This window comes from Carlito syrichta, unplaced genomic scaffold (genome assembly GCF_000164805.1).
Source record: "Carlito syrichta isolate Samal-C Ts95f unplaced genomic scaffold, Tarsius_syrichta-2.0.1 Scaffold308084, whole genome shotgun sequence".
NCBI lineage: Eukaryota > Metazoa > Chordata > Mammalia > Primates > Tarsiidae > Carlito > Carlito syrichta.
The window spans coordinates 202,552-214,957 of record NW_007252180.1 but is presented as its reverse complement, the minus strand read 5'-3'; the positions used below and the strand labels follow the sequence as shown (position 1 = coordinate 214,957).

Below are 12,406 nucleotides of genomic sequence, written 5' to 3'. Positions count from 1 at the left end.
CACAGGATCCGGCACAGGCATCTCCCAGGCCCTGTGCACGGAGGAGATCCTAATGAAAAGTGTCAGGCCTGAGAATCCCACGGCTGCATCTTCAGTAACTGCCTTGGAGAACAAGAACACTATATTCATCAATGCAGTAAATCACACAGATGAGAAAGTAAACTGCTCCTCACATAACGAGAGCACATGAAGATTGATTGTGGAATTAGGTGGTCCTCCCAGAATGCCCTCAGCTGATCCAGGACTTCACACAGCTGATTTGGAGGCTCAGCTGAGGCGTCTGAAAGAGAATTGACACAGGCCCATCTCACTGTGAACTCAAGATTTCCCAGAAATGTCTTTTTTTGGTCTTCTTCATCCCAGGAGTGATGCCCACCTGACCAAGACACCATGTAAGGCAGTCTTGGCATCCATCAGCACTGTCCTGGATAGCCCCAATTAGATTATAAAATCATAACTGTAGTCATCGTATGTCTGTCATCATAATTACATCAGCATGTTAATGCCGTTTTAATGGTGTCTAATAATGTAATAAGAAATAATGGAATTTATTTGACAGCTACATAACCATTAACAAAACGTATTAAGCATAACTAGCACTTCCATAAAAATGCACACAATGTCTGAAAGTGGCAGCTCGTGTGTCCCGCCTGCCTCTTTTCTGTTCCTGGAACAAGGAGCCACTCTGGGAATGTGCTCTCACATGTGGCACCTCGTGACTGTGGTACCCACCAGCACGAGCTCCCTGCCCTGAGATGCTGGTGAGGCCAAGCCTACACCTGAGCCAGTCCCTCGAGCCGGTGCTTATGCTGAGTGTGTGCCTACTGCCACTGGGTGCAGAGTGATTCTTGGGACACATAGGTAAGGCTTGTGTGCTCAGAAGGGCAAAGCTACCACCATACGTGTGCACAAATGTGTGCACACACACGCATGCACAGACACACCCACAATAACTCAAGCCCCAAGGTGTGACTAGGGCTGGAGACCTCAGAAAAGGTGTTGGAACCAGGAAGGACCAGACTTCAGCTCTCAAATATGGACAGGGCTGAGGAGGGCAGGGGGACAGGTAAATGATCCCAGCCAGGTGAGACAATGGGGGACATTCACTGAAAGATCTGCTCACCACAGTGCCATTTGCCAGATTCCCAAGGGCACCCAGGGCCAGGCCATGGTATCCAGGTATGACTCCACAGAAAAGGGAGAATGCAGTGTTCTGAGCATGGAGGACACGTGGCTAGTGATATTTATAGAAGATTTAGTCTGGCAAATCTCAGGCCTGCTCCTTAGAGAGGTTGAGAAGCCCCTTTGTGCTCAGAACGGGTCCTCCGACAGGAGGGGGGGTCACCCTGGGAGGGACCGAGGTAAGGAGCCTGAAGCGGGCAGGGTCCAGCCACTCTGGCATCAGAAACTCTTTTTCCCCAGGGGAAACTCGTCTCCCCTGGGGCCTGGTGTCTGATCATCCTACCATTTTGCTAGGCCTCTCTTTGAAGGGGACCAGGATGGTTTGGGCCGGATGACTGAGAGAAGGAATACCTGTATTTCATGAAAACACAATACAATAATCCCATGGTGGAGGAATGGGAAAAATGAAGAGTAACCATCAACAAAGCTGTGGAAAAGAAGAGGAAACAGCTAGGGACATGGAACGAGGGGACATGGACTGAGAAACTGGGAGTGTTGGGGCATGGGGGTTCCTGGTCCTGGGGCAGAACTGTGCTTCTCAACCTTCAAAACCCATTTCGAGTTCTCTTTTCATAAAATGAAAAGCTCACATCTTCCTGGGATAACACCAAAAGTCTTTCAGATGGAACTACCAGTGAAAGCCACAGAGATTTTAAAGGAAATTCAATCTCCTGTTTAAGAGAATCTCACACCCCTGTCCCAGGGGACATTGCTGGAATGGGATGCACAGATGGCAAAAGGAGGGGCAAGGCACGAGCCTCTGGTGGCTCACGGTGGCTGACCCTGGAGCTCTCAGCCGACCTGCACCCCTTCTGCCCCCCATCCTACGCCAAGGATGCAATGGCTCCTCCCCCAGGCCCGCATCTCCCAGGCCTGTTTGGGGAGCATCAAGCCCGGCTGCCTAGTGGCCCTGCCCCACCCCATGATGTCATCCCGGAATCATATGCAAACAGAACGTGTTTTAATAATCATCAGTTGAGGGTGCGGCTGGGGAGGGAACCTCTAGAAAACACAAAAGCCACCCCCCACTCCACGCACTTCGATCCACTGCCTTCTGTGTGCTGCACAATCACCACCAAAGAGTTTTGCTGGAAAAAAAAGATAATGAAAATTCAATAAATGCAGTCCTGAGTGGGCCTGAGGAGGTTCAATTTTAAAGCTGCTTCGTATGATTACCTCTCTTTCATTCAATGATCTTAATAATGTCCTCGGGCTGTGATAACCTCTTCCCGGGCCTCCAGGCCACTCCTGCTGCTTGTGGAAGCACTTTGCTTGGGTGCCAACTCTTCCTGCTGTTCACCGCCCTTAGACTTTGCCTGTAGCGGTCTTACTTTTGACTAAGGAGACATGCACACATTCATTCATTCACTCCTAAGCATCATGAAACTTGGTCAACAGGTGACTCTCCCCGGACTGCAGAACCATAGCCATGTTCGGTTTATCTGATTTATGGAGAGAGGGGTAAAGGGGGGATGGAATGGGCACTTCAGCTGTTTGGGGGTGTCTACAAGGACCAGGTCTTTGTTACACAGTGTCTTGTTCCATCATACTTGTATTTAACATGCATCTGTCCAGCAGTCACTGAGTCAGGTACCTTATGCAAATATGACCCCAGGAAACAGTCCGACTGAGATAAAAATCATGGTGGGTGGTTGCAGGAGAATAGAAAAAGCACATGATTCATGGGGAAAGGACCTCTTTATTAGAGTCTCTACAAATCTGGTGAAAAGATTTATGGTCTGCCAGTAGTCTAATCTAGTTTAATCAAGTGTGGCACCAGGTTTGACCAGCAAGAGACCTCCAAGTGCATTATACCCTCATTGTAATACCTTGGCATCCTAAGTGACACACCCATCAGCGCCACAACAGTTCTGGGTGTGATGGAACACTGGCAGCAAAGGAGAGGGTACCCAACTCTGGGAAAACCCCACCTCTTGCACAGAAAAGCCATGAATAGTCTGTCTCCTAATATGAATATTTTACCCCTTAGTTAGAGAGAGCTAGGAAAAGAATAGCCCCAAGCCCCCTCAGGCACTGCTTACTTTCTCCAGCACACCCACACACCCTCTCTTGAGTGTATACTTTCACAATAAAACTCTTTGGCTTTCACTTTCGCTTTTGTTTTATTCTGTGCCCAAATCCTTTCTCAAGACAGTGTTAAGCGTTGAGGCTGAGCGTCTCCCTTGCCTCAGGATTCCCTCCCAAGCCCACTGGTATCATGGGGAGAAAGACAGCAAGCAGATAATGAGGTAGGAAGACTGCACATGCCCAGGGGAACTCGCCCCCAAGACAGCACCCTCTGCTCCTCATTGTGCCAAAGCCCAGGTCTAGACAAGGAAGCTGCCTGCTCATCTCTGCAGTTAAAGATCAGCAGGACATGCTCATGTCAGGTTCTCTGGCGTCCAGACACACGTGCCCGTCCGTGTTTAATGGCATCAAGCCGAGACAGTGACCTAGAGCAAAGGGCCTGAGGATGTAGACCACAGAGTGAGTGGGAGGCTACCCTGCCTACCTCAGGCCTTCTCCTTCCTAGGAGCACTAGCCTGGGCCCAAGACGGGGTCCTGAGTCCTAAGCCTCACCCCTTCCTGGGGGCTGTAGGGAAGGGAGCCTGGGATGGAATCCTTCCTGGAAAGGAATACAATTTGGCAAAGAACTATTCAGGTCACTAGATGGGCAGGTAGGAAAAAAGTGGCACCAGGCTCCTGTGCAGTTTGGTGAGACACACAATGTGGCTTCCTGCCTGATGGTGCTGACTCCCAATTTCACATCTGCAGCAAGATCCTGGCTACTCCCTCTCCAAGGCTGTCTCTATTCACCATCTGGTTCGGGGTCCCCACCCCTCAACTACCACAGTGGCCCTAGAGTCACTGGGGCCTCCACACATGACCCTGGAAATCACTCTCCAGCAGCTGGGGGGACCATTGGACAAGTCGACCAGAAAACACACTCCCCTGAGGATTCTCCTCCACGGGGTGCCCAGCACATGCCAGGATGTTTCTCAGGGAGCCTCCTAGGCTACTCTGTGGGTGCCTCTTCTCTCCTGACCTGTACAGCAGCTCCCTCCCTTCCTATGCCCTGCCAGTTAGCTCTTCTCTAGCCCTTTGTTTACCTGTTTATTTCTGCTCCCTAAGATCAGACCCTCACCACCTGGTCTCTGCTCCAATCTAACATGAGAAAGAGAACCTAGTACATAGTAGGGACTCAGGAGGCATTTCTTGAATAAGATGTCTTATCTGTAAACTGTTAAATATCCCCGGGTGGAGCTGATAAAATAAAAAACAAACAAACAAACAAAACACTCCTTAGGGGAGAAAACAATATGAACTTCCCTCAGCTCTGAGGAGTCCCGTGGCATGAGTAAGGAGACTCCCCAAGGATCATCCACATCAAGATCAGGGCTGCCCTGCTCCCCCAACCTCTGACTCCTTCCAATTCAAAAGAAAAGGACAGACATATGGACTTTGCAGCAACTTGGAGGGATTTATCATACTCAGTGACCTATCACAGAAACAAAGAACAGAGTACCACATGTTCTCACTCATAAGCGGACCCTGAACATTTACCATAATACTCTAAGAAAGCGATTGGCAGTAGTGGGATACTGCCAGGGTGGGGGTGGGGACACAACATCAGTAAGGGTACCTGATCTCAAACCAGGCAAAGTGGGAACCAAAGGGAGGCCCAAAATTTACCTGTACAATGTTCATATGTATACCAAATCCTGAACTGTACCCCACATCTTTAAAATAAAATATTTATAAAAAAAAAAGATAATCACTTTAAAAATAAAATTACAGCAGTCGGAAAAGTACTTGGCAAACCCCACACAGTGGAAAGACTCAAAGACCATTGGAAAAACTACATTTTCTGGACTAATGGCCCCGATGGCCAGGAATCAGAGATGCCCAAGACAAGCCTAGCTTTTGCTCTCTGGGCACTGGAAGAGTCCCTGCCTCTCCCAGTCTTGGCACCCTGGATCTGAGATGCACTTGGGATGTCTGAAGCCACTGGCAGTTGACGGTTCCGTGATTCCAGAACTTTCTCTAGCACCTTTCTGTTTGTCTCCATGGCCAGCCTGCAGACTTCTCAGGGGCAGGGGCTAGAGTTCCCCTTCTTCTGTGCCCTGCTCTGCACCCAGTTGGCATAGAGATCCCCACTCTAAGCACAGATATCAATCAAGTGTGGGCTGTGCACACATCACCCTGTGGTATGTCCATAAAATCCCATTTTCTCATAGGCTGTTTATGGTCTGCAGCATGCAGGCATTCTTCAGGGTTCTTTGAGATGGATTTAAGGCAATGGAGCAATGAGAAACGTCTTTCAAAGCGTCACTCTCTGTGGTCTCTCTTCTGTGCCTCTTCACAGTGCCCCTTCTGGAGTAGTTTGACTCATCCTCTGACCTTAGAAAGGTCAGGATGATGACGATGAGACGTCAGGAGCTCTAAGGCTCACAGACTCCCCAGAAAGACCACAGAAGACATCTCAGAGTCAGCATGGCTGGGAAGCAAGGGCACTGCTGTGAAAAGCAGGGATTTGAGGAGAAATGAGAAAGCTGTGGATCACGAAATGATGACTCAATAAGACTAGAAGCATGGACCCTTCTTAAGATGGTTACAGTGAGACATGATCGCATTGCTGCACTCCAACCTGGGTGACGGAGTGAGACTGTCTCTAAATAAAATTACAAAATACAAATGCAAAAAAAATTTAAAAACACTATCCATAGACTGCTGCATTTCCTGGTGTGAAGCTAGTAAAAAGTCACTTTACAGAATACAAATCTAAGGCCAGAGGGGAAACCGTCTTCCCCCAGATCATATAAGCCTAAGTTCTCTGATTTTGTGTCTCCATTCTTCATGAGCACGGGGAAAAACATTTTTAGGTCCGAAAAGCATCTTAGCACTCTGGGTCTTGGAAGCATCTTTTATTTTCACCTCCTGTGACATCTGTTCCCATGGTTCTGATAGTTAATATTGCTTTCCGAGGAACCCAAGACATTGACTGAGGGAGGTTCCTAACGTGAAAACAAAGTGACGCCAACAAGATTATCTCTGGTTCTCAGACACACGTGAGCCCCACACTGCTGCTGTCCCTCTTTTCTTCCTTTAGTCTCCATCTTCTGATCCCATGAGAAATTGGGACCTAGCTGTCCACTACACATTAAAAAATATGGCATCAACATCTACCCAGAGCTGTCTCTGAGACCCTGGACTTCCTCAGGGTACCACCGACAAATATGCCTGCCAAACAAACCCTCCTAACCCTCCCACTTCCCAAAGTCTCTGGTGTGCTGAAAACCACCCCACACACATCTAGCACCATCAGCCACAGCAGAAGCTAAAATGCTGGAGCACTTCCCTACTGGGTGTGAGACAGCTGTCACCTCTGCCCACCTCCACCTCCACAGTCCCAGCTGCCCAGACCTCCCTGACCACCCCAGGACAGCAGGCCCTCCATGGTAAGCCAGGAAGGGAATGTCTGATGTCTTAGAGGGCTCCAGGACTTTTGCCTGTGCCCCTATCTGCATCTGCTCTGATGGACAGTGGTCACACTGTACAGGTCACTACACACTTAGGTTCTCAGCTCTGCCCTTGCCTATGAAACAACCCATCCACTATTTTTCAAATCCTGCCTTCCAGGTAGAAGTCACTTAATCCCCCATCCACTGAAGTCCCATGCACCTGCCCTCTCTCTCACCTGGATTCTGCATACCTCTGGCTCCCTGCAGCTCCCTGCACCTGCCTCAATCTCTCACCTGGATCTCTGCATGGTCCCCGCCAACTGCAGTCACCCTTTACCTGTCTGCCAGTCTCAACCAGATCTCCACATGCTCCTGTCCACTGAATCCCCCTGCACCTGCCCGTCTCTCACATGGGTCCCTAGGCTGTTCTTGCCCTATTGGATTAGGGCTGCTCTCTCTCAGCTCTGGTCAGATCATCTTACTATATCCACCCTCTGGGGTCCTATCACTGTGTTTACGGGTCCCCAGATGCTTCCCTCTCACTGCTGGGTACTCCGACATGTGGGAGAACTCCTTGCAGTGGGGTTCCCTCTGTCCATGAATGTTTTCTTCAAAATGGTGATGGTGTCTTTGCCTGTCCATGAATATTTTCTTCAAAATGGTGATGGTGTACCCATCCCCAAGGCGGGTGGGGGCCATAGCAAGCAGTCCAGAATGGTCCTCTCTCTGGGACACCTCTATATGCCCTTCAGATGTCTACTTCTAGAAGTCTCTGGCCCCAGGCTGGGTGGGGCTTCCTCATACACATCCCCTACGTACTAACTGTCCACACACTTATTTGTCTTTTTCCTAAAAATGGTAGGTTGGAGGTGCAGACCACATGTCTCCAAGCTCAAGGCCATGTTGTCTCAGGTGCTCCATGAGCATTTGCTGTGAACAAACAAGTGAATGAATGATGTCTGCTGCTGCGTGGAGGGCATAAACCTGTTCCCACGGACACACAAATAAAAAGCTCAGGCAGGCTCCTCTTCCAGTCCTTGGAATTTCACTCCACATATGCTTTTGTTTTTGTTTTTGTTTTTTTTGAGTTGGAGTCTCACTCTGTCGCCCAGACTGGAGTGCAGTGGCCGCTCCCGGCCACCGCAGCCTTGACCTGCTGGGTTCTGGCGATCCTTCCACCTCAGCCTTCCAAGTAGCCGGAATTACAGGCACACACTACCACGCCCAGCTGATTTTTTTGATTTATTGTAGAGATGAGGTCTTGCTGCCCAGGCGGGTCTCGAATCCGTGGGCTCAGGCAATCCACTCACCTCAGCCTCCCAAAGGCGGGATTACAGGCTGAGCCACCGAACCCAGCTTACTCCACATATGCCAATCTGTCCTTGCTCTCCTTTTAAACCTTATCTGCACTCCCAGGCGTTCCCTATAGTCCCCCCAATGACTAACCTCTGCACTCAGCTGTCTCTGCCCACATCTCCTATCAACACATCTCCAAGTGTCATTTGTGTACCCTTCCTCAGGCATCGACACCCTTGCCAAGAAACAGGAAGGAGGCTGACCCTTGTGTGTGCTCACCTGCCAGCCCCTGCAACCCGTGCCCATGACTCTAAACCCGAGACCCTGAGGAGACCAAGGTTGAGCCTACTGCAGCAGCTCTACAGAGTGACTCAAATTCCAGGTTGGCTGCCCCCCGTGGCAGCTAGTGATAGGGACGAGTGCATAGCAGGTGCTGGAAAAGTGCAGGTGTAGTGTTCTCTGGTGTGGGTCACCCCAGAGGCTCTCAGGAATTTGCAATAGGGCAGGCTTAGACTGTTTCAGAGGCCTCAAGTGGTTCCAGATGCCACAGGTGAAACCCTGGTCCACAGGGACGCTGGTCCACAGGAGATTTTCATTTTTCCCATTAGAGGAGGTTTCAGCTATCCCTACGTAATTTACCAAAGCCCACTGGAACCTTCTTGTCTTTTGTTTTCTAAACAATTCCCCTCTGATGTAATTCACAAGACACACAGCCTCCAAGCTCTTCCCTTACAACCTGTGAGACTGAGCAAAACATGAGCTGAGGACTGACCGGCAGGTGTGGCCCAGGTACTTACTCGACATCGGCAAAGATGCTGTCAGGCACCTGCAGGAGGCGGGCGATGTCCTCCATCAACTGCCTTCCCTCCTCAGGGTGCAGGGGGCTGTGGGACAACAGCAGAGGGAAGCAGTGTTACCCACGGAACTCATAAGCCCTGGAGAAGCCAGAAGTCCCCTGAGAGGCCTCTCAGCCCTGCTCCCCGACACACACACCCTGCTCCCAGGGGCCCGGGCTCAGCCACCTCCTCAGGCATGATTAACCACCTGAATCTTCAGCAATAAGAACACAGTATGCTGCAAATGGGATTGTCAGGAAGCGTAATGGGCCCTCCATGCAGCAAGCACACATCTTAGCCTTCAGTAGAAATGTAATAAAAGGCAGGGAGAAAGGAGACGGAAGAGACAGGGGAGATGGAGACAAGGCAGGCACAAGAATCAAACTGCGGGATGGGGTGTCTAAAACTTAGAGGAAACACTTAGTTCTAAATGGGTTCATTTCTAAAGGGGATGACACCCCAGCGAACAGCTATACAAACATCACACATAGAAAGGTACACAGGAAACCAGGTGGCTAGCCCACCAGCAGAGAACTTATTAAGGGGGCAAGGGTATTCCCGAATGATGCTGTGACCACGGACCCCCTTGGGGAGCTGTTCCATCACGAGGTACCAGCAATGACCAGGTAGAACTAGAAGTTCCAATTACAACATCTGAATTCCAGGATTTAGTTTTGTAAATCACTAGTTGTCTGTGAAATCCTGTTAGTGCCACTTCAGAGAAATATTAAGTTACGTTGTTATATAAAAACCATGTTGTACAGCAGAGACATTCAATCTGGTGGACCACACATGCCCTCATTCCTTATGTGGCGACTGCTTAGGACAGTCTTCCAGACACTGCTCAGCAAACACAGCAGCAAATGGAAAGTCCAGGCTCTGCCCTCAGTTCATATTCCAGTCGAAGAAGATACCAACAGAGACATTAACAAGCAAAAATTGTGTTATGATGTTATGACTTGAATGGTGTCACCCAAAAACTCATGGGTTGGAGTCCTAAGCCCGCAATAATGAGGCCTTATTTGGAAATGGGACAGTTACAGATTTAACTAGTTAATATGAGGTTATTAGGGTGAAACTGATCCAATATCACTACTGTCCACATAAAAAGGGACAATTAGGATACAAAGATAGAGACACAAGGAGAGAGCCATCCATATGCCAAGGACCCTCTCCAGCCACCAGCAGTTGAGACAGGCCTGAGGCAGAATCCCCCTCAGCTTCAGAAGGAACCAGCCCTGCTTACAACTGGACCTAGGACTGTCAGCCTCCAGGAAAAGGAGATGATACACTTCTGATGTTGTAAGCCTCACCCACTCTGGAATGTTGTGACGGTGGCCCCAGCAGACTAGCACCTGTCAATTTGGTAATAAGTTCTAAAAAATTTTTTTAGAGATGTCTCACCCTGCTGCCTAGGCTGGAGTACAGTAACATGATCATAGTTCACAGGAGAACTATTTTCTAAAGGGGGATAGGTGAGGTCTCTACAGTGAGTCCCCATCTGCACAGAGGCTGAAGGAGTGAGGTACGAGATATCAAATGGTGAGAAGAGAAGGGGAGGAAGCCCCAGTGCCCTGTGGCTCGAAGGTGACATCACAGAGCAGCTAGAGGAGGCGGGTGATGGGGCCCACACATGCATGGGCATGATGGTCACCTGGATCTGTTTAAGAACAGCCTGGGGCCAGGGCCAGGGAACCAAATAAGCCAGCAGCCATCCATGTCAGGAGGAAATGAGGGTATGGAGAGCCCAAGGTTGTACCAATAGAACCAGCTGATGCCAAGAAAACATGAGTCCTGGGGAACTGTAGGAAGGACAGGTTGGGAGCGGTACCCAGGAACTCCATTATAGACCTTTAGAGACAGAGACCCCTGCAGAGCATCCAGGCTGGGTGCTAGAGAGGTGGTGAGTTCAGAGTCTGGGGAGTAGCGTGGGCCAGAGATGTACGCTGTGCCTCTGGAGGTGACTGAAGCCAGGCATCCAAGACACAGCCTTGGGTCCCCACAATGTTTGGGGCCAGAGCAGTGAGGGGAACCAGCAAGAGAGAAAGAAAAGAGTAGCTGTGGCAGTGAGTGGCAAGCCCAACGATGAGGGAGACAGGTGACAATGGTCCACAGGCAGCCTCTGGCCTGGCACAAACAACAATAACAAAGAATGTACATCAATATACCTGCACACGTATGTTTGTTGCAGCTCTATTCACAATAGCAAAAACATGGAACCAACCGTGTTGCCCATCGAAGCTGGACTGGATAAAAAAAAAATGTGGTATATGTACACAATGGAATATTATGCAGCCATAAAGGACAAATATATGGACTTCGCAGCAAATTGGATAGATTTGGAGTCTATTGTACTCAGTGATTTATTGCAGAAACAAAGAACTGAATTCCGTATGTTCTCACTCATAAGGTGACCTTGAACAATTATAATACTATAAGAAAGTGATTGGCAGTAGTGAAAAGCTGTCAGGGGAGGAGAGTGGGACTGGCAGTTGAGGGAAACTGCTAGGGGAGGGAGGGGCATACCTCATCAACAAGGGTACCTGCATCAATGTTTGTATACCTAACCCTGAATCATACCCCACATCTTTATAATAAATAAATTTTAAAAAATAAAAATAAAAAAACGAAAAAAATTTAAAAAAGAATGTACATCAATAATGCACAGCACCCACAATGAAAAGAATAGGGGACCATCCAGGTACCCCGGGGTCTATACCTGGCCCAGGCTGGGGTGGGGGTGTCCAGAAAGGGTTCCCAAGAGTTGTCACAGAGCTGAGATGGTGGGTGGTACAGAAACAAATCTTCACCACCAAGGTGAGGATATTGGGAGGTGGGGCCTTAGGAAGGTGATCAGGTGGTCATGAAGGTGGAGCTTTATGATAGCATTAGTGCCTTATAAAAGGGATCCCAGAGAACTATGTTGCTTCTGCGCCTCCTTGTGAGAAGATACCATCAGCAACCCAGAAGTGTGCCTCCACCAGGACCTAAATCCACTGGCCCCTGACTCCCTCCAGAACTGTGAGAAAGAAATTCCCGTTGCTTAGAAGCCACCTCGCTATAGTGCTTTGCTATGTGCTATCCCTCAGGACAAAGGAACGATTCCATGGTCAGCACTGGAGACGGCAAGTTTGTGTTGCCTGTGAGGAGTCAGGTAGAGATATGACAGGACTGGTGTGCCCTGAACTGTCTGTGCTGATCCCACCCCTCACATTCCACCCTGTGCTGCCCTCGAATGGGAGAGGAAAAGAGCATGGTTATTCCAGGTGAGCAACTGGGAATTTGAGTTTTACGTAGAGACATGAGTCTGTGCCAGCCCCACTCTACGTGGAGCATTTTAAATACTCCTGCAAGTATTCTTCTGTAAGGTGAGAACAGAGCCCAGCTTCCCTGGGTCACACAGCCCATGAAAAATATGTTCAACTGCAAATCTAGGTCAAGCCAGCTGCCTACTCCACCTCCCTGCTCTGCATCCTAAGCAAGTAATATTAAGGGCTGGGAAAGCCTTCATTCAGGAGGGATGAGGCCCTGACCTCCTGGAACATGAGTCACCAGGGTGATGCTGGGGTTTGACTCCAGCTGTGGTCTACAAACCTGCTCTGTTTACTCTGCAGGCTGTCCCATAGAGGA

At 49.4% G+C, this 12,406-nt stretch overlaps 1 protein-coding gene across 1 annotated transcript in view; it reads right to left on the bottom strand.

Annotated features, from left to right (window-relative positions):
* Positions 1–12,406, bottom strand: part of LOC103267246 (receptor-type tyrosine-protein phosphatase N2-like) — a gene marked incomplete at its 5' end in the record, with an annotated part of 321,627 nt that overhangs the window by 202,694 nt on the left and 106,527 nt on the right. The window contains one exon of the mRNA XM_008064845.2: positions 8,738–8,824. Coding sequence (XP_008063036.2) covers positions 8,738–8,824 — 87 coding nt within the window. The remainder of the gene's footprint in view (positions 1–8,737; positions 8,825–12,406) is intronic.